The 23,579-nt window shown below is 40.5% G+C and overlaps 1 protein-coding gene across 1 annotated transcript in view; it reads right to left on the bottom strand.

Annotated features, from left to right (window-relative positions):
* Positions 1 to 272: 272 nt before the first annotated feature.
* The window catches only part of LOC147114120 (gamma-aminobutyric acid receptor subunit alpha-1-like), a 61,910-nt gene continuing 38,603 nt past the window's right edge, over positions 273 to 23,579 (bottom strand). Inside the window, exons 7-10 of the mRNA XM_085995736.1 lie at positions 21,748 to 21,891; positions 19,128 to 19,280; positions 15,421 to 15,623; positions 273 to 5,901 (exon numbers count right to left, since the gene is read on the bottom strand). Coding sequence (XP_085851862.1) covers positions 5,590 to 5,901; positions 15,421 to 15,623; positions 19,128 to 19,280; positions 21,748 to 21,891 — 812 coding nt within the window. The 3' untranslated portion in view covers positions 273 to 5,589. The remainder of the gene's footprint in view (positions 5,902 to 15,420; positions 15,624 to 19,127; positions 19,281 to 21,747; positions 21,892 to 23,579) is intronic.

The raw sequence follows: 23,579 nt of genomic DNA, 5'->3' as shown, positions 1-23,579 counted from the left end.
GTAAACCGCGGGGGAGCACGTAAAATTGAAATGTAGGCATAAAATAACAGTTAATTGGATGTTAACAACCCATTTAATGATGTGAATTGCCTCCCCTGCCACTTAGTGTCAGGCCTGTTCAATGCCGACAGACCTGACACCTGGGAGACTTGCATGGAGGTGGATTGACAGCGGGTTCCCTACCCACTGTCAATCTTTGCTACTTTGACAGCTGACCCACCTCCGAACCCGCCCTCTGAGCGCCAGCAAAATTCAGCCCAATGACACACAAGTTGACCAATAATTTAGGTTTATTATCATCAACTAGTTCAGTAGCAACTATAAGAGACTGAAATATATTTAAGAACTTGTGATAAACTCTATAATCCAATAAAATATCTTATCTTTCTCATCAGACCCTAATACAATCTTTGCAGAAATTTAAAGTTGCAGTATTCCCCTTCAGACCAAATAAGGCAATTATAAAAATGTAATAAATCACCATGCAATCACTGGTGTATCCTTTCAGTGTGCATGGGACAGGCTTGATGGACCAGTTGGTCTTTTCCTGTCTTTTTTTGTATGTTTATATGTCTTGTCTCCTTTTAAAACCTAGAAATTCTGGCAAAAAGTTACTTTTGGTACAAATTATAAATAGTTACAATAGCTGTAAGAGCAATATGTTCAGATACAGCAAATGTCAAGAAAATTTGTATAATTAAAGAAAAAGATTTATTTAAAACAAAAACAGGTCATAGTAATTCTAAAGTGTAGCCTGAGCAGGTCAAAGAGGAATACCACAGCTTTAATGGGATTTATTGCATCTGGGTACATTATATCTCTCATCATCAGACAAATGTGCAAATGTCATTTGACGCCTTAGCTTAGTACGTGCTATCAGTCCAACAGTAATTAGCAGCCTTCCAATAATGTGTATTGTAATCAACAAGGAAGACAAAATGATTTCAGAAAATGGGGGGTTCTGTCCAATTGTTTTGTTAAAAAAAATCCAAGCTTTCAGAATAAATTAGAATTCACAAGATTTTCTCTGCCCCTCACCTACCACCCAAAATCATTTTTAAAAATCTGAAAAATGTTCAACAATGAGTTTCACAAATTGCAATTTAAACATTCAAAACAGCCAGTGTTTACTACATTAAATAGACATTATGATGGTTAGTTCCAAAATCTTTAACTCCCCCTGCCCTCCCCTCTCCCACCAGCCTATTTGAAATTTAAATTTAAAGTTTGGAAATTTTTTGTTATTTGACAAAACCCCTTAGTAACTGACTCAGCAAAGCTCTTTATAAAAGCTCAGTTAGGATACTTCAATTTGGTAAAGTGTATTTTACTCTATACATTATTTATCAATTCACATTTACATCTACAAATTGAGAACCAAGAAGTGATACAAAGCAGTTATTGCATAGCAAAAAAAGCTGACTAATTTCATTAGTTTATTCACACCAATGTGCAAAAAATGCATGAAGACATAGGGGAGTAACACTTAGGTAAGCAGTGGGTCAAAAACGATAGAATTCTTTTAAGATAAGACTAGCTACCAAAAAAAGAAACTTGTGAAATAAACAGCAAAAAACATCAGAAGCATTTACAAGGAAGATGAAGGAGCCCAAAAAATAAAATTAAATTCTATACAGGTTTTATCTACACTGGTTATTTAAAGTTATATTTCCACAGATACTAGAAGCCCTTACATTTGAAGTATATTTTTCTTACAGCAATATTGCTAAAATACAAGGCAGTTATGAAGATGAGGGATTTTGTCAGCTTGATTTTGTTAAGATAACACTGTTATACTTCTAAGTCCTCCTTCAACACTGCTTTTTATCAACTACATAGATACACTGTTTGTAAATAAATATTTGGATAATATACTTACAAATTGGATTTAATTAAAGGGGATGTATATTTTACCAAATTGCACCAAAAATTCTTAAATATCATAAAAAGAAATGCCTTTACATCTATTGGTGCCTTTCAGTCAGACAGTGCTCCTATGTTTTAAGCTTTAGTATTACTGTTCAGAGATTTCCTACAAACCAGCATTCTATGCCGACCTCTTCATAATGTGACTCTGCAAACCTCTGCTCCATTAATATAATCAATTCGGACTGTTTGCTATGGCCTTATCCTTCCTACTGAAGGTGGCACTGGAGTTAGGTGTGTTCTGCACAAAATTCTACTTCCCATGCTGTCTCTAAGCAGCAGTGTCAAAGCTCAGGAATACCAATAAGTATAAAAAGTTTCTTTGGATCATTTAGAAATGTTGGGGTAATTCAATAGAACATACTTCTTCCTTATCCTCCTTAAATTGAATGGGAGAGATCGGAGTTAGTTTGCAGTTTTATTTTTATAAAAGTCTCTATAACGTATGTCAGTGTGTACAGTACCTAATCATTATTATTTGTGCCATTTATTTTTCAATAACTTTTATTGTTTGGTGTTTTTCAAAAAAATAAATAAACCTTATACTGCACAACACCACATTTTGTTTTGGTTGAATGTACTCTCCAAAATGAATCACTCCAGTAACATTAATTGGGAATTCATTATATTCTGCTGTTTGGATGTTAAAAAAGGGTAAATTCAAACACTTTTTTTTTCTGCGCTGACCCCAAAGATCCTTTCAGGACAGGTTGGTGCAAGTGGACCCGGTATCCATGTTTTTAAAACCCATGTGTAACAAACACATTCAAGATTTAAACAGGATTTCGACTGTGAGATCGATGGATTGAACAAAGTGGTCATGGTAGTGGACATGGATCAGAGAGCAGAAAGCAAGTTCAGAGAAAACAAAGCCAAAGAAATCTTTCTGCAATTTAAAAAAAATATGTTTTTGAATATTTATGTGCCAATTAATAATATGTTTCCTCAATTCTTCATAGCAGTGTGGCAAAGAAAATTGTGCTGTCATGCAGCTTATGTAATTAATATTAAAAGTTAACTTATTAACTGATCTATGACAGTGCTCTACAGTGACTTCATTGAGAAATGAGTTTCCCTCTCCACTGATTAAACACTACCTTAAATACATTCATATTATTTAATGTGCATTGCAGTTTCCTCTCGGCATATGCACAAGAGAGGAAGGTTAAAATTTGTAGAAAACAGAAGTTAACTCTCAGTAACACTTTTATTTGATAAAGAACAATATCACCTCATAAGGTTTTCAGGCCTGGTATATTTTGTTATTCAATGAGCAATTCTTGAAAATTATATATATTCTTAGATTATACTACCAGTATCTCAATGTTTAACTTTAATGCTCCCTATTGATCAAATATGGATGGACCTGTGCAAATTAGAAGATATTACAATCTGGTGTTTCTTGAATCTGATGGTCTTTAGAACATTTTTTCACAGATCGCATGGACCACAGTATGGTTTGCATACATTTGAATGAAAGTTGCACCTTTTCACCACCATGTGGCCCACCCCCAGCAGTAGACACATAACTCTAGCGGGAGCCCTATGCACACTGCTGCATGATAGTGATAGCCGCATGGCTCCAAGTGGTAACTCCTGATATGAGTGCCAGAGCATTCACAACAAAATGTCTCATCATTGTCACTGGCACACATGATGAGACATCTTGTCATTGATACTGACGGCAGTGGAGGGGGATTGGAATATGGACATGATGAGACCCAAAAACGTAAGAAGGTATGAATGAGAAACGGCCATATAGCTCACCCAGGTCATGCTTACAACCTGCTCAGAGTATTTTCATCTCCCTCTTGGTCTAGCCTATATCCCTGTACTGTCCGTTGAACAGGAATTTGTCTCTTTTTTAATCTTTAATTGCTTCTGCACCAAATAGTTGAAATCATTGGCACTGGGGTGGGTTAGGGATGGGGAGGATTTACACTATCACATTGAAACTGAGGGATGAGGGAACCATGCACAATGTTGCCAATGGCAGTGAAAAGGGGTTTGAAAAGTCTTTTCTTTTATATTTAGAGAAGTTCCAGTTTCCTTTTTAAAATATTTTTTGAGTTGGTGTCCAGCAGCTTTTCTGGGGTGCCCTAATAAGGGTCTCTGTTGCTAAGCATTGTCAAGGAGTCTCTATGATCAATGATAATACATGAAAAACTGTGCACATTCATGCATATGATGTAACTCAGTTTGCTTAGTGACAGAAATAATCCCAATGGGCAAAACTGCATGATCCCCTTCCTATAAAGGAATAATAACTAAATCAGTTAATGTAAATGCCAACAAGGAGGGGTTTGTGAAAGCAAGTGTTGTATAGCCTGAGCAGGAAGAGCAGTTGGAGTGCTGTGCTGTTAGTGTTAACCTGTCTTGTAATTAAGTAAATAAATAAGGGGCAAAATCAGGACACCAAAATAACATTATCACATTTATTAAGCTGTAGTCAACAAAATTAGTTTATTTTGTGAACTCTGAGCTTTTCAAAGGAATGCTTGCATGGCTCTTTAACCCTTTCCAGTGCAGGCCTTTTGATAGAATCAGAATTCAGTGGTCCTCACTGGCAACTTTCCTCAGTTCAAATAAGTGGAATGAACTAACTTTATTGGTATCTCTGGAACTTGAAGTTACAGGTTCTTGTAGACCCGTTTGGTATCACATCCAGATATCACTTAACAATATAAGATATTTAGCATTTTCTAGGCCTTCTTTTGAATAATGCAAATTTAAATTATCTTGTCATGTTAGTCTAGAAAATATATAGCTGATTTTACAGTTTTTGGAAGGGGGCAGGGAGGGGTGATTCATAAACTAATCTCAAAAGTGCACTTCACTTATCCAGGCAAGAAATAATTATGTACTAGCTGACACGACAATCCTTACATTAAAGTCTTATCATTCAGTAACTAGCTTTTTGGGTCACAAGCCCCACTGGGTATTTTAGTATCTATTGCCATCCTGGAGTAAACATGTCAATGTTTGGTGCATAACGACTAATTGTATTTAAAACCATGTTTTGCTCATATATTATAATAGATAGATTTTCCATATAACTTGAAAGAAAATATTGCAAAAACATATACAACCTTTGCATTATAAAGTTCAACATTTGAAATCTCTTTCTTCTTTCTTCTAAATATACTTTAGAATGAGCCTGAAAGTAAACAACATAGTCCACAAAGTCTGCAGCATCCAGAAATGTCAAACATGGACCTTATCCAACTCTGGAAACAAAAGCTTCTCACTACATCTGGTCAAGTGCCAGAAATCTTTAAGACTATTTTAAATTTCACATAGACCCTGCTGTGAGAATAGTTTAAAACCAAATTTCTTCCGTTCATGGACATGCTTTTAAAAGAAAGTCCCTATACAATGAGAAAAGCAAATCAGTAATAATTCAATAATGTCAGCTGTGACCCAGAACTAGACTGGTCTTACCGACAAGGTAATAATGCTTTATATATTTAGAGAGTTTGAGAGTTTTCTTTCTTTCTGACGTTATCAGAAAAAAAAATTTGGATCTTGTTTAAGAAAAGGCAAAAGAAAAACAGTGTTTGCATCAAATTGAATGGGGAACTATGATCTGTTAGAAGTTTCATGAAATTTTCCAGTAAATAAAATTATTTTGCAAGCTGAGGAACTCTGTTTTTTTAATGTTTTTTAGTTATGTTCGTCATCACCTTTGAGAACTGGCTCTCTATTCAAATAAGTAGCCCAATAAACCAAGTTGAAAATACCAAACATTAATGGAAATGCTATTCTGGCCAGTCTGTCAATTTTACTGACACTGTTGAAGGTCTTCTTGGGCTCCGGGGGCTTTTGTTCCAGTTTGGGGTCTTTGGATTCTGCGCCGGCACTCTTTGCGATGGTTGCCAGACCTGCATCCTTTGCAATATTTGGTGCAAAGTTTGCTGATGTTGCTGTGTAGGTGTTGTTTTTCTTCAATAGAGCCTCTCTTTCCTTTTCCTTTTTCTGCGAATCAAAATTAAAAATACTTTTTCCAAAAAAAACTTTTAAAGAAAAACATATCGTTGTCATCATTAACAAATGAACCACACTTTAAAAAGGGCATTGGTATGAGTTCTGTTTCAGTTAAGCTCTAATATAAATCATTGTGAACATGGCTGGAATTTTCTCCAGGGAGGCGGATTGGGGTGGAGGGCCGCCGCGGCGGGCGGGAAGCCCGGGAGACTTTAACGGCAGGGCTTGATTTGCATGTGAGGTCTTGGATTCTCGGCAGCAGCCAGCCAGATTGAGAGTCTGGCTGTCTGCAGGCAGGTAGGCCTGCAGATGCGAGGGATCGGTCCGAGGGGGGGTCCGGCATCAGGCATCAGGCATCGTGGGGGGGTGGGGGGAGGCATTTGGCATCGGGCATTGGGAATTGCGGGAGGGGGTTCAGGGGGTTGGCATCGGGCACCGGCGATCGGTGGGATCGGGCATTGGCGGAGGGGAAAGAGGATTGTGGCCAGCCTCAGCATCATCGGTGGGGGTGAAGGCCTCCTGGTGGGGTTCAGAGGCCAGGGTGGGGGTGATCGGAGGTCTCGTGAGGGGGTCTCAAATCACAGTGGGTTAGGCAGGGACCTGGATCCAGGAGGTAGTTATAAAGCCACTTACCTCCTGGATGCAACATTGTGTGAAGCCCGTCCACAGGCAGTTAAATTCAAAATGGAAAGGGAAAAAGAGGCTTCCAGCCTTATTACAATATTTAAATTAAGGTCACACCCCCTGGCAGCAGGTTGGCTGCTCGCCCCCCGTCCCGCACGGCCACCGCCCCCCCTCCCCCCAGTCCCGTCTCCGGCAAAGCCAGAAGTGGGTGGGTTGGAGGCAGGATCAGATCAGGAATCCCATTTTTAACAATTTAGCTGCCCCCACACTCCAAACCCACTCATTTTTTTAGGGGAAAATGCACATTTCCCATATATTGCAGTTTCTCCTATATTTTTCCCAATTGTCCTTGGTCACTGTCTTGTGGACAGAATGACGCTGCTTTAGTGTAGGAAACAGTAAAGAACAACATTCTGCTAAGTGTATCTCAAATATTTACATAAGAACATAAGAAATAGGAGCAGGAGTAGGCCATTTGGCCCCTCGAGCCTGCTCCGCCATTCAATAAGATCATGGCTGATCTTCTACCTCATCTCCACTTTCCTGAACTAACCCCCATATCCCTTGATATCCTTAATATTAAAAAATCTATCGATCTCTGCCTTGAATATCCTCAATGACTGAGCCTCCACAGCCCTCTGGGGTAGAGAATTCCAAAGATTCACCACCCTCTGAGTGAAGAAATTTCTCCTCATCCCACTCCTAAATGGCTGACCCCTTATTCTGAGACTGTGACCCCTGGTTCTAGACTCCCCAGTCAGGGGAAACATCCCCTCTGCATCTACCCTGTCAAGCCCTGCAAGAATTTTGTATGTTTCAATGAGATCACCTCTTATTCTTCTAAACTCTAGAGAATATAGGCCTAGTCTACTCAATCTGTCCTCATAGGACAATCCCCCCATCCCAGGAACCAGTCTGGTGAACCTATGTTGCACTCCCTCTATGGCAAGTATATCCTTCCTTAGGTAAGGAGACCAAAACTGTACACAATACTCCAGGTGTGGTCTCACCAGGGCCCTATATAATTGCAGTAAGACGTCTCTACTCTTATACTCAAATCCTCTTGTAATAAAGGCCAACATACCATTTGCTTCCCTAATTGCTTGCTGTACCTGCATGTTAACTTTCAGTAATTTGTGTACAAGGACACCCAAGTCCCTCTGAACACCAACATTTCCCAATCTCTCTCCATTTAAAATATCAGATTTTAGGTCATTTGAGTGGTATGTGCAGGAAGCAGAGCCATTTTAGATGCAGGAAATATAAGTCAAAATCATTTCAATATCAGCCAGAAAACAACATCATCTTGAAACTCTCTTGATTCACAGATTCACCATAAGAACAAAATAATTTTTGGGAATAGGAAAAGGCCATTCATTCTAGACAAGCCCATATCTTCTCAATTGATCTATATCCCACCTTCTAACCCTATATCGGAATCCCTTTTCCATTTTCCTTCTTGTAGATATGGGAAAATATGGGCACGATCACTGTTTTAAAGAGGTTTCTCTTTCTTTCTGCTTTTTTTCTACAATTTTTTGTAATTTAGTAAAACAACATTAGGTGCTGGTTGTATCCCAAATGGAACTGGCTAAGAGAAGCTACTGGGCTGGATTTTACCAGCCCTGAGGAGGCGGGTATGGAGGCAGGACTGCTGGGAAAACCCCAAAAAATGGGAGCGGGTCCAAAACCCGCCTCCAACCAATCTTTCCGGGAGTTGGATCCCCGATTTGCGCGGGGTCCCGACTCCTAGAGGCGGGAAGAGGATTACAGCCACTTCACTGCCTGTTAACAGGTAGTTTTCCCATTTTTCCACTGCTGCTGCAGGCTTCCCAACATCGGGAAACCCCACCTGGGTAAGTGAGGCGTGATGTGGGTCTACTGTAATTTTTGTGTTTTTATGACAGCTGCAGAAGTGGTTTAAAGGGTTCAATGGGACACTGGTGAGTATCAGAGGTAAGAAAAAGTTATGAAAGTAATGTTTAATGTGTTTAGATGTATCTGCAGGTGACAAGCTGTGAAGTGCTTGTGTAGGCTCATCTCATCAGGAGAAGTGACAGTTGGCTTCTGCAATCTCAGCTGCAGCTGCCATCTGTTTTATCCTAAGGAGAGAGTAATTGTAGAGCCTGGGTGCAAGGGCTCACCTTTGGACAGTGATTGTCAGTGTTTGACAGCACCTCAATGCTGTCAAACACTGTCAAATCATCTGTCAAACAAATGTGGTGCATATGCCTTTAAGAAAACCGGCAGATGAAGTGTCATCAACTGATGTCATCTGACAGCGGCTTTCCCTTAATTGGCCGGCAAGCCCGCAGGGCGGGCTTAACAAGGCCAATCAGGGGAAAATAGCATCAGCTCGTCAGGCGTCGCTGGGGGCGGGACTGGAACCCGAAAACCTGCAGCCCTGCCTCGAGCTCGGCCTTCCAGGTAAGATTCCGCCCAAGGAGTCTAACAGTGTGACAGAGCTAAATTAACATTCACAATGACAGAAATTGCTTATGTACCTGGTAATAAACTATTTTATCACTAATGACACCTTAGCTCCTTCAAGCGCCCAGCTAATTTCCCAGCTTGCCAACAGCACAAATATATTTTTACAAAAAAAATAATCAAACCAAATCAAATGAAAGAACATTAAAGCCAATCATAGTTTTAAACCTTGTGGTGTTTGCAAAGGATACTATATCAGCTTATTGCTGTGCAAAACTATCATTTGAAGACTAACAGGTAAAAATAGGCAATGGAGGATCAGATGTAGCAGGAACAAACAGAATGAAGAATTGAAGATGGAAAGCACAACAAAATGGCATTCATTGCAAGCCAGCTATAGGCCACAAATTTTTAAAAGCTGCCACCACCAAAAAGCAGAAATAAAAAGAAAAGTGCTGAATGCTGGAAATCTGAAATTAAAACAGCACCTGCTGGAAATACACCAACAGCTTCTGAAAACAGACAGGTTAACAGTTCAAGTTGAGACTCCCTCCATCAGAACATAGGATTTACTTGACAAAAGTAAGACTAAGGTCCATCTAGTTTGCCTTCTACCATCCTGATAGTCGCATGATACAAACTATAAATCTTGACCATGGAGATGCAACAAGAAATCCTCTCAGTAACAAACAGAACAAATGAGTAGATTAAGGTGGGAATTAGTAAGGTTATGAAACAACAATCACAGATCATTCTGAAGTGAAGTTTGCTGGTGCACTATATACATCACAACGCAACCCATCAGTGGAAAATTTAAAATGATTGTTGATAGGATCTTTTTGCTAGAGTGTCTAGGAAGAAAAAGTGTATATGGATCATCCCTTTTAAGTCATCCAAGACTGTGTGCCAGATAGATATTTTGCAGTTTTACAGGAGTGTATCATCAACAACAACAACTTATATATTTATATAGCGCCTTTAACGTAGTAAAATGTTCCAAGGCGCTTCACAGGCATGTAATCATACAAAATTTGCCACCAGGCCACGTAAGGAGATATTAGGGCTGATGAGAGTAAGTTTTAAGAAGCATCTTGAAGGAGGAGAGAGAGGAAGAGAGGCGGAGAGGTTCAGAGAGGGACTTCCAGAGTTTGGGGCGTAGGCAGCTGAGTATGGAGATACTACAAGAAATCCTCTCACTAACAGAGTTCAATGTTACTGCAACTATCATTATGGCTAAGACACTGCTCGTGATGGTCAGTAACCTCTTCCTCCCTAAAAAATAAATGGGTTTGCCTAACCTGAACAATCAATTAACTTCTTTGAAATAGGATATAATTCTTTCAATATATACAACTACGATCAATTTAGTATAAAAATTGTGAAAGGGGTGTATCACAACCAATGTTCCGGTAAGCTGTGCAGCCGCGCAGGGCTCTGGAGCTCCCACGCAGCTGGCTGACCGGCTTTTAAATGGGGAAAACCGCGCATGCACGGTATTTTGAATGGGCCATGCAGCCCCTTAAAGGGACCACACACCCAAAAATAAATTGAAGGGAACATTGAACACAACCCCATTTCTCCAAATTCAAACTGTTGACTGAATATCCCAAAAATTCAGAAAATTTTGATATTGTAATGATGATGATTAAAGCAACAGTATTTCCAGGTCTGCAAATTTGCTTTCAATGTTGCATTTTCAGCTGATTCCACTGAAAACTCAACAGGTGCTACATAAATGTTCAAGGATCTTTAAACAAATCAGAATTCTTAGCTTCCTCCAAATGTCTGAGATATCTTACTCTTCTACACTTGCTGTGGGACTATATGAGAGAGTTCAATTATCTTGGAGAGAATTGGTTATTTATTTTAAGAGATTTTTTTTAAAGAGATCCCATACTGTTCAGTTAAGGAGCAATTTGACAGTAGAATTTGATGTGACCCAGAAACCCCAGCTGGAAGCGCATTTCTGCAAATCTTCAGTGAGAACAGGATCAGCCCAGCCTATTCGTCTTGTCATCTGCAAAAGTACACTTCCAGCAGAGGTTGTGGGGTAACTATCAGTAGAGTGGGTACCCTTGGTGATTTTCCCCATCCTAACTCAGAGGCATTCAGATTGACTAATACAGCACAGACCAGGAAGTGAATCTGGGACCTTGCTGGTATATAGGGCTGGGCAAACTCACTGGGGGTAATTATCAATTTTGGTGGGAGTGCAAAGCTGGTGGTAGCGAATCGACTGCCCGTTATACACCCACACAAATTTCCTATCCATCAAGGTTATCCACTGATGGCTTCTAGCCAAGCTGTTCCAGTACAGCTACAATACTGGCATCTACCCGACAAAGTGGAAAATGGCCCAGGTATGTCCTGTCCACAAAAAGCAGGACAAATCCAATCCGGCCAATTACCGCCCCATCAGCTGACTCTCAATCAGCAGTAAAGTGATGGAAGGTGTCATCGACAGTGCTATCAAGTGGCACTTACTCACCAATAATCTGCTCACCGGCGCTTGGTTTGGATGCCACCAGGACTACTCAGCTTCAGACCTCATTACAGCCTTGATCCAAACATGGACAAAAAGCAGAATTCCAGAGGTGAGGTGAGAGTGACTGCCCTTGACATCAAGTCAGCATTTGACCGAGTGTGGTATCAAGGAGCCCTAGTAAAACTGAAGTCAATGGGGATCAGGGAGCAAACTCTCCACTGGCTGGAGTCATACCTAGCACATAGGAAGATGGTTGTGGTTGTTGGAGGCCATCATCTCAGCCCCAGGACATCGCTGCAAGAGTTCCTCAAGGCAGTGTCCTAGGCCCAACCATCTTCAATTGCTTCATCAATGACCTTCCTTCCATCAGAAGGTCAGAACTGGGGATGTTCGCTAATGATCACACAGTGTTCAGTTCCATTTGCAATTCCTCCGATAATGAAGCAGTCCATGCCCACATGCAACACAACCTGGACAACATTCAGGCTTGGGCTGGTAAGTGGCAAGTAACATTTGTGCCAGACAATGACCATCTCCAACAAGAGAAAGTCTAACCACCTCCCCTTGACATCCAATGGCATTACCATCATAGAATTCCTCACCATCAACACCCTAAGGAATCACCAACCAGAAACTTAACTGGACCAGCCACATAAATACTGTGGCAACAACAGTAGGTCAGAGGCTGGGTATTCTGCAGTGATTGACTCACCCCCTGACTCCCCAAAGCCTTTCCACCAGTTACAAGGCATGTCAGGAGTGTGATGGAATACTCTCCAGTTGCCTGGATGAGTGCAGCTCCAACAACACTCAAGAAGCTCAACACCATCCAGGACAAAGCAGCCCGCTTGATTGGCACCCCATCCACCACCTTAAACATTCACTCACTCCACCACCAGCGTACCGTGGCTGCAGTGTGTACCATCTACAAGATGCACTGCAGAAACTCAGAAAGGCTTCTTCAAAAGCACTTCCCAAACCCGCGACCTCTTCCACCTAGAAGAACAAGGGCAGCAGACACATGGAAACCTCACTACCTCCAAGTTCCCCTCCAAGTCACACACCATCCTGACTTAGAAAAATATCGCCATTCCTTCATCATCGCTGGGTCAAAATCCTGGAACTCCTTGCCTAACAGCACCTTCACCACACGGACTGCAGCAGTTCAAGAAGGCGACTCACCACCACCTTCTCAAGAGCAACTAGGAATGAGCAATAAATGCTGGCCTTGCCAGTGATGCCCACATCCCATGAATGAATAAATAAAATAATTAAAAACTGGAAAGGCAAATCGGACAGGGCGTATAAAGGGAGGCTGATCCGCAAGTACCAGATCTTCACCTGCAGACAAAGTGAAAATTACCCCTATTGAATCATTAGGGAGTTAGGTATGCTGTTTATAACAATATTAACAATTTTCTTTATTTCTGGGAATTTCAGGGTTTTTAGTGGATTTCTCAGCATGAAGCCATTCAAAAGACAATATAAATGCGTTGCAGTATTATCAATACAGTTAAGAAATTGATTACACAATAGTTTACTTTCGATCTAACATATTGGCCACGATTTCGCCGACCGAGGCGGGTCCGGGGCGACCAGGGTCGGTGTCGCGGTGCCAACCTGCTGCCTACTGCATCCCGCACTCTCCAAGTGATTTTACATTAATAGGGCTTGATAAGCCTGCACTGCGAGCTTCCCGGACAATTAAAAGGAAGCGGGTCTGATGACATCATTTGATGACGCGTCATCAGCCGGTTTCCTTAAAGGGGCCATGTCCAAATTGATTTTGTCAGTTCTGCTGTCAGTATTCTACGGTATTGAGGAGCTGAAAACACTGACAAGCACTGCACAAGGGTGCATGGCTACACCCAGTCTCTCCCATGACTCCATCCATATGCTTATGGAGGGAGCCACAGCACACAGGGGGGTTCTCTTCCCTTCCAATGGGCAGAAGAGACCTCCCCAGGAGATCAATGCAGCCTGGTTGCACATTGTACAGGAAGGCACAAGCAGGGATGTCATCAGGAGGACCAGGCTGCAGTGGCACAAGCCTTTCAATGATCTCAATAGATCAGGAAACGTTACTGCAAAGCCACACTCAACCTCATCCTGCTGTGCCACTCATCACATCCACATCACTCTGCCTTCCCTACCCTACCCCTGCACATCTGTACTCACACCAACTTACCTTGCACCTCCACCCATCCCTCTCTATCTACATTATCACTTCCCCATCTCACTAGCCACCCCTCACACTCACCCTCATCCTACTGCAAGCATATGAACTAACAACACTTGGGTGGTTTAGCCAATGTTCATGTGAAGTTTCTGGTAATGTGCTGTCAAACATTGAAACCTTTATTTTCAACACTTTGCGTTCTTGGACAGATTTGTGTGCACCCTTGGAATGGTGACGAGTGTGAAAGGAATGGCTTGGGCATTGTAGGGATGCTTTATGTTGTTGGTGTGGGGTGGTGCCAACTTGGCACATCATGTGGCATCCAGGGTGTAAAGCGATAAGTGAAGTAAATCTGGCCATGGTGAGGCCATCCCGGGCCTCCCGGGCAGCAATGTGGACGGGTGATGATGCCCTGTGTCCTGTGCTGCATCAGCTGATTGCGGAGAAGTTTGGTGTTGTTGTTGGTGCTGCTGGTGTGCCCGGTGCTGCTGGTGTTGGGTCTGATCTTGGTGGGATTCTGAGGACCAAGGTGAGATATTTTCAAGGGCACTGATGCTGATGGAATAAATGGCAGCTGAGGTTGAGATGACAGAAGCGATCTGTCAATGGTGAGAGGTTGTTCCATTGAGGTGGCACTGGATAGAAAGTTGGTTCCAAACACTTGCAAGCTGCAGAAAGCTCAATATGTCTTCTAAATGCAGTAAGCAACTGTTTCTGAGATTTGAAAGTGAACAGCTGTAAACACTTTGGCAGCTGTCAGGTCATGAGATAATTTAATGCTGAATCCACTCACGACATGCTGAGCTGACGTATTCCCCGAGCTGTGTGTAACCCATGGGGGAGCACGTAAAATTGAAATGTAGGCATAAAATAACACTTAATTGGATGTTAACAATCCATTTAATGATGTGAATTGCCTCCCCCGCCGCTTGGTGTCGGGACTGTTTAGCGCCGACAGACCCGGCACCTGGGAGATTCGCATGGAGGCGGGTTAACAGCGGGTTCCCTACCCACTGACAATCTTTGTATTTCACCTCCCACCCGCCTCTGAACCCGCCCTGCGAGCACCGGCAACATTCAGCCCATTCAGTGCAATGTTATAATATGGCAAATGGCTGCTTTCAGAGAACCATGTTGTTATAAGCTGCCTGACAAGTGCACAGTACTTCATTTATCATCTCGCCGCTGAGTCAGAAGGTTGTGGGTTCAAGTCCCATTCCAGAGACTTGAGCACAAAAATCTAGGCTGACACTCCAGTGCAGTACTGAGGGTGTGCTGCACTGTTAGAGGTGCCGTATTTCAGATGAGACGTTAAACCGAGGTCCCGTCTACTCTCTCCATTGGCGTAAAAGATCCCCGGCATTATTTTGAAGAAGAGCAGGGGAGTTATCCCCGGTGTCCTGGCCAATCAACATCACTAAAAAAAACAGATTATCTGGTCGTTATCACATTGCTGTTTGTGGGAGCTTTCTGTGAACAAATTGGCTGCCACATTTCCTACATTACAACGTGTCTACATTTCAAAAAGTACTTCATTGGCTGTAAAGCACTTTCGAACGTCCGGTGGTCATGAAAGGCGCTATAGAAATGCAAGTCTGTCTTTCCTTTTTTCTTCTAACACTATATTATTTTTTTCTGTATGGTCAAATGGTACAGATAATATACAGAATTAAAAAGTGCATAAACAAGATTTATAAATGTTTTCCAGTGTTTAGCTATGACACATTTTATAAAGGAGCATTGTACAGTCTTGTTTTTACTAATTAAACAAAAATACATATATATATTTTACCTTTTCAGGAACTAAGCTTTTTCCATCCCAAGCCCAACTCCTCTTTGTGAAGTAGTTTACTGTGGCAAATTCAATAAGTGCAGAAAACACGAAAGCATAACAAACGGCAATGAACCAATCCATAGCGGTTGCATATGCAACTTTGGGAAGTGAATTCCTGGCACTGATACTTAGAGTTGTCATTGTCAATACAGTTGTGACCCCTGAATAAGACACAATAAGAAACATGTTACTGGAATAATTTAGTGTAATATGTGTAAGTTTGCTTCCATTAAGTGGAAAAAAAATCTGTTTTATGAATAATGTAATACAATAGCACTGCAGATGGAATCTTGTAATATAGCCACAAGCACATGCTATTGGGAATTTACCACTCAACTTTGCTGCCAATTTTCATTGTAACACGTATAGAAATGTAGTCCCAGGCAGCATTAAGTCTACTGGTATATTGGTAACTTGACTAACCCTTTATTATATGCTACTCATTCATATTGCACTGGGAGTTAAATTCTTCTTGATGATAATTATGCAAAAAATTGCCATGTTTTTCCTGAACAGTTTATCAACATGAGAAATTTCACTCTCTATTTATTAATCTATATTTACAGCAGTATGGGGGAAAATTCAGTTGGTTTGCGCCTCCCGTTAGCGCCTTAAGAGGGCGCTAATGGGGTGCAAAGTAACTAGCGCCTGTGCGAGGTGATGTTTGCGCCGCTCACGAAATGAACTAGACATTTTGTGGCAGCGCTAAACACTACCGTCACGATCCCCTGCGCCGGCAGATCGTGACGTCAGTCGAGTGTGCAACGCCCCCGTAGCACCCCGGACTGGATATTGAGTGGCACCCCCTGCCTTACCGCCTGCTGCTAGCAACGACAGGTTGAGGGGAGCGTTTTGCAGTCAGGAAGGGACTAGGGGAGCGCTATTTAAAGGCGACTGCTTCCTGCCTTTTTTTGCTTGTGACATTTTTGCACCACGCATTCTGAGAGAGAGAGAGACTTCTGGAGAGATTCAACGCTGTGTGAAGGAGTTTTGGGTACTGAGCAGCACTTTGCAGGTTCATTTTGATTTGCCCTTCCTTGTATCGATTTAGAAGAGACTGTTGGGGCTGCACTCTGAGCTCTTTCCCTGGGCCTCTCCATTGTTTTTTCCAGCAGATTTGATGTACAGGTCTCTCCAGGCCGAGATTCAAGGTTGCAATGAGCAGGATGTGGATGGAGAGCAAGATCAACCCTCCCCTTTAAGAACTGGCCGGCGCCATTGTGTCTGTGTTCCATTGCTGACTGACATCACATGAGTTTCGCCAGCGCTCTGAGGTAGCGCCTCGCTCCTCGGCCTTCGCGCCTTAAGACAGGTGTGTAGCGCCTGATTTAGCGCTCCAATTACTTCCAGGTGCGATAAAAGCCAAGTTTGCAGTCGGAGGGGATAATTAGCGCCAGGTGCTAATCTTTGCACCCGGCCGATAATTGCGCCCCAAATGGGGCGATACTGAATTTCTCCCCTTATAGCCCTAACTATTTTAATATATCTTGATATTAAATTTAAATATGCATTAGAAGATGGTGACTGTGATAATACAGAAAAGGCTATCCAGCTAAGTTTGTGATGAACTATATTATCTCTTCAGAACTCCAGATTTACAGTATGAATGACAGTATTTTTATTTTTAGCAACTACCCATCTCACCCACTTTTTCCTCTGTTGTTTTCATCTCAAATCACAATGGAAAGGGCAAACATAACCTTCTCTTAAGCCCTTGCCATGCTGCGCTGTAACCAACTACTAGGAATCACACAAAAACAGACCAAATTAACACAGCCTTGATTTTTCCCTCTCCCCTTCACTTCTGTTTATGAGCCTGGTCTCACTGAGATCAGTACATTGTCACATGTGGTAATTCCAAGAATATATCTGTTTTTACCACTCTACGACTCAGTGCATTATTCCAGCATTCATTTTCACTACTGTCTCCCAATTAGGCTCATCCTAGTTTCAAACAAAGAACATAAAATCCCTTTTAATACTGGCCAGGCTAAAGTAAGAAGTTCCATTATTTCAAATTACATAAGACCAAAGAAATAAGGAAAGCCCATTGAGCCATTCAACCCGCTCCAGCATTCAAATCTCATTTCAGTGCCCAACCTAACCTTTCAGCATCTTTTCTTTATTCTTATTTGGTATAATTCTACTCTCCTCTGAAACAGGAATTGATCCAATTCCTTGTTAAATACTTCAACTGAATCCATATTTACTCCACTAAATTGTAACAAAGAAACTTCCTTAATTTAAGTTCATAATTCTTTAGTGTATAATCATGTAATTGGTTCTGCATAAAATACTGCCCTCTCTATATTATTGGCATAGAATGTTCTACCTGTACTAGTCCCCCAATAATATTGTCACACTTGAAATTCCACTCCTTAATTGAGATGCTGTTCTACATTTGAAAGGATTGGAATATGTCATTTTTCTAAATGTGGTACTTTATAAATGGTTTCACTTAACCTTACTTGACAATACATTTCTCAGCACCTCTAGTTTAATAGTCCATTTAACTGACTTGGACATGAACTGCGACAAGCTGTAGAACCTCTTGCAGTCCTGTCACAGGAACATAATTCATCGATATATAAAATTTGAATAAGATGTAGTTTTAAAATAAAGGCAACCTTTTCAGCATTTAAATATTTTATCCATGTATAAAATTCACATATTAGACAGAGATTTTGATGCTCGTTAAGGCAAAAATTGTTATTCTAAGGTACGGCATATTTTTCCAATCTTTATTCCTAATTTTTGGGTTTTCACTAATGGTGGGAAGCCTTGTCCACTGGCTGCGCATATTGGGAAAGTGTGGGTGCACTGCCCTTCATTTTCTGTCCATTCATTTTAATAGACAGTAAATCAAGGGCCGCGCACTCACAATTTTCCAATACACAGCCACTGGGCACGTGTTCCTGACAGCAATGTGAACCAAGAAAATTGGCCCTCTAGTGTTAGCATTGGGCAATCCAATGACAGACCCATCAAGGGTTAGATGCAAAGGAAAGCTTCCTCAGCTTTGTCTAATAATGTGCCTTCACACCAACCTCAGAAAAGCATCCATACTGTACCATTTCTAATTTCCATACAGCCATCTTTGAATCTCCTTAGATATTGACAATTAACATCAATAAGTATCATATTATAGATGTGTTATGGACTTACACACCCATTGAATTGAGATCACCAAAACTCAATTCCATTGGAGAAAGTCGAGAGAAATTAATCCAATAAGTTTGTGCTCTATTTTTGCTCAAGGCTTGGACAAGAATTGTGTTTGAGGATGTCTCAGCCTAGTTGTTAATTGGCTTAGTCAATAGCACAAAAATACCCATAACTGAGCAATTGGTATTGGGTATCAATCTCACTAGGAGAGACCAGGAGAATGTTGAGATGAGAAACTGAATTGCTCTTCATATGGTGGGGTTACATAATGTTGTTGGAACTGTGTGAAAGGAGTTTATTCTGCATTTCAGCTGTGTAACACCTGACCTGGGATTGCCTGAAGTTGAAAATGACATCTTTCCCATTGATCAGCTGAACATTTCAAAATATGGAAAATGTAACCATAAAAAACATCTGAGTAGACTGATATTGGTATAACTTAAGAAAAATCTGTGCAATATTCACACTTGGTTGCAGGCAGCCTTTTCCAAACCACTCACCAAAGACAGTTCTTGCAGGGACAGATTCCCTGTTTAACCAGAATGACACTTGTGAGAGAATAACTGTCATAATGCATGGTAAGTAAGTTTGAATTACGAAGTAACCAATTTTTCTCTTCAAGTGAAAGTGAGCAGTCATAACCACATATTCACCTGGAAATATAAAACACAGAATTAGAACAAAATGGCATACAAACTGTCACCTCACACCACACCAGACTCTGCAACTCAGAAATAGCAAATGTAGGTTATTCATTCATATACACTGTCAATACAGTAGGAAGGAAATGTATATCATTTTAATAAAATAAATTAATATTAACACAATTAAGGCTGATAACAATGAATTGATTTTTTCAAACTTTCAGTCTCATTACTATAATGTTGGTGTCAATCAGAGATCGCAAGTATAAGAAATATAAATGTTACACTTGTGCAGTAGAAGCTGTTTTCTTGTCCTAACCAACAATATTAGGGTGTTTCTTCTGCACTTGGTCCATTACATACCGAACTTAGTAATGCATAATGCTATTACCCGATGAAAAAAATATTAAAAGTTCCATTCCACAGCACTGATATCTTTCTCCTTAAAGCAGCATAAATATTTTCCCCCACAAATATATTTAAAACATTTCTACACAAATGTATTAAATATTTCCCAACAAAAATAAAATAAACACTCAGTGTGGGAAACATGATTTCTGAAATGCTGCAACCACAAGTTAAATTTGGCACAATGTATACCAAACTATTCACTTCAGGTGTCAGCTGTAGCTCAGTGGTAGCACTTTCACCTCTGAGTCAGAAGGTTGTAGGTTTAAGACCCACTCCAGATATTTGAGCACAAAATCTTGGCTGACACTTCAATCTAGCACTGAGAGAGCACTGCACTGTCAGCTGTGCCATCTTTCGGATGAAACGTTAAATCAAGGCCCTGTCTGCCCTCTCAGGCGGATGTTAAAAATCCCATGGCACTATTTTTAAGCAGTGCAGGAGAGTTCTCCCCATATTCTGGCTAATATTTATCCCTCAACTAACATCACTAAAACAGATTATCTGGTCATTATTAGAATGCTTTTCTGTGGGGCCTTACTGTGAGCAAAGTGGCTGCTGTGTTTCATACTTTACAACAGTGACAACACTTCAAAGTTACTTCATTGGTTGTAAAGCACTTTGGGACATTCCGAAGTCATGACAGGCACTATATAAATGCAATTTTTTCTTTTCTTTCTTATCTCCTCTTTTAAAAATGCCGTACAATGTTTTTCTGAAATTTACGGCACTTTGACAAACTCAAATGATATTGGGAGTTAATGCATCAACAAGATGGGATCACTAATTTGTATCAGAGATGCACATATTGACAAAGTTCCACTTTTGGAATTGAAAAATCAGGCAGTGTAGTTTTATTTGACTATGCCAGATTTTGCTTCATCATTCTGCTGTTCTGGCATCCTTATGCTAGTCTAATGATTAGGGCATTGTCAACCAGAGAAAGCAGTATGTACGTGGGACCTGGCACATAAATCACAGCTGATTGACTTCAAGCTGTTAAATGGCGTGATGTTTTTAAGCATTACCTATTTCATGCTCAGAATTCACATTTAACACATTTCTCTCTTTGCCTTCTCTTTATTTCAATCAGTCACCCAGCTCAGAATGTCCTGGAGTGCTTGGAGTTATAGTCAAAGTGACCACTGAAGAATGTAACATTTTGGATTATTGTTTTATTTATTGAGTTTATACATATAAAGCACAGGGTATGCTGGAGAATAAAACATTATGAATTTTGTATTAGTTCTTTGAGTAAGGCTAAATCTGGTGCCTGTCCTTTTGGTAAAGTTGCCCCTACATTGCCAAAACTGTTGTTGCTGAGTCAGTAGCATATTGTTTGATTTTGTTCGTATTTCTACTTGAAATGTAACAAGTGGAGTTAGCTGATGCTATTTACACAAAGGTGAATTGTTTCGCTATTTGGTTTAATCAAATCTGGAAAGTATCATCACTCCTGCTGGTTAGTGGAATTTTGAATTTGTGGTTCTGGTTAAAATCCATGTCCACAAGCATAAAGTGTTAAATAAATGCTTTGTACATATGTAAAATCTATGTCCATCAGCATTGGTCTGATAACAGGTTGTCCTCATCATCTTCTCATTCAAGGTATGGCTCATGGCACAAGGAAACCTTACTAAGTGGAAGGGAAGAAAGTGTATACAATAACTTGGGTGGGATAAATTGTTACCAGAGCTTGTGAGAGCCGTAAGCGAAGTGTATTCTATCAGACGTTGAGTACATTAGATCATGATGGGCAACTTACAGAGAGGGTTCAGCATTTAATCAAGTAGAGTCATAAGCAATGTGTGTTATATTAGAGGTCACAGTATATAGTGTTATAGGGGGTTGTTACTGAATGATTATATAATGTTACTGAATTATTATATGATTCCTGTATTATAAAAGGAGCCACAACTGTATGTTCTCTGACTGGCTATGGTATTTCAAAAAGTACAATTAGTGGAGATACCATTCATGTTTTTCTCTGCTAATGCTACATAAAACCTGTGGTGAACTGACACTAAATCAAACAAAGACTACCTGCATAAAGAATATATCTACAAACCTGTACTGGATTTAATAATGACTTTGCCCACGCTTTGTCCCATTAAGTCATACTGATTCAATCGAGAACCATCTTCAGCCACAACAACTGACTGGGATGCTCCATGTGTCCATGTGTACACGACCTCTGCTGTTGTGTATGCGTCTGGAAACAGAGGGAGAAACGGGTTAATTGTGAAGTCTCTCATAGCAATGCGAAGACACAGCTGCAAAATTTGCACAATAGACAATTGTGGTAACACAGTTCATTGGTCCACTCACATGGTCTGTCACAATTCAATAGGTTGTTATTTCCCCATATCAATCTTTACTAGACAGTTGAAGGAGCAGCTCAGCACTAGTGAGGTGCATCCCACTAAGGGCAAAGGAAAAGAATATACTGATAAAACAACAGTAGCGTTAGTGCATATGGTTTCAATTTGCACTGAGGCTAAAGTTGTGGTTTAAATCTGGAATCAGGGCCCAAGTTGACCCTGGAGCAAAGCAGAGTGAAGCTCCCTAGAAAAGGCAACCTAACTCTACTTCACTCAGTCAGCTCAGGCACTGAATCTGGATTTAGAAACCATGTTGGTGTGAAGCAAAACTCCTTCACACTGACGCTACTGTTGTAGTGTAAATGCACCCTAAAATAAGGTGTGTCCTTTTATGCCTTATAGAAATTAGTTACACAGCAGAAAAATCAAAGGTCTAGCAATAGTTTCCTTTCCCATACTTTAAATTGAAAGATGATAATTGGCATGTGGTTAGAGAAAAATACTTTGTAAAATAGGAAGAAGGGAGGAGAACCATTATTGGATAAAATGTCAAATAATACTTCTCAAAGAACTTATAAAATGCAAATGGAATCAGGTCCTACAAGTATCAAACTTTCTCTATCTTTAAAGAATATTATTATAATTGAAATATTATACCTTCTTAATTACACTTATAGTAAAAGGGGGAAACATCTTCATGATAAAATGTTTGACAATCCTTTATGGTTTGGGAAGGAAAAAGCTGATTTTTCTCGTCAAAGTGACATCATACATAAGTGACTTACATTATTGTAACAACAATTTGGATTATTACCTCATGGGTTTACAAAAATACAAAAGAATATTGTCAAACATATTTTCCATGAAGAATGTGACCTTTAGAAGTAAAAATGATTCATTACTGAAACCATGCCTTTCTATCTTCACTGAGTAGTGCCCAGTGCTCAATGTACTAAAAATATTGCATGAGTTTGGAAATGGTAGATTGAGAAATCAACCTATTAATGGCTATAATGCGGTGTACTTCCTGATTTTAAACTTAATGAAGTTCCCGCATGTTGTTTGGGCTCAACAACCCCTCCAAGCCAATCCTCTGATAAAATCATCAATGCTCAATCTTTAAGAAGTTTGAGAGTTACTGCCAACTGCAGTGTTTTGAGCAGTGCTAATGCCATTTCACACATTCCAATATGGATTTAAACAGCAATAAATTATTACCACCAGTACAAGAAAAAACAGGAATTTAGGTTTGATCCCTAGTCTATGTTGAGTTCATTAATATCAATGGGCTTGCAATAGGGGTCTACAATTGGCCTCAGTGCCCTGTGTTGGGAGAGGGGAGGCTAGTGCCTCCACTCCTGATGGGTCAAGTGACGACCCATGCTGCACAAATACATGCATAGATGTCAAATGAGGAAAGAACCAGGCTTGACTGTGATTGCCCCTGTAATTGAATAATCTGCTAACACTCTCTGCCTGGGATCTACATGCATAATGACCATGTGGGAGTCATATGGAAGGTAATTGGCACTCTAATGGGACTGTACCCAAAGAAAGTGTAATTACTTTCAAGAATGTG

Source organism: Somniosus microcephalus, chromosome 8 (assembly GCF_052327205.1).
Source record: "Somniosus microcephalus isolate GS21.2 chromosome 8, FLI_Smic_1.0, whole genome shotgun sequence".
Classification (NCBI taxonomy): Eukaryota; Metazoa; Chordata; class Chondrichthyes; order Squaliformes; family Somniosidae; genus Somniosus; species Somniosus microcephalus.
Note: the sequence above shows the minus strand (reverse complement) of the source record. Positions and strands in the feature narration are given on the sequence as shown.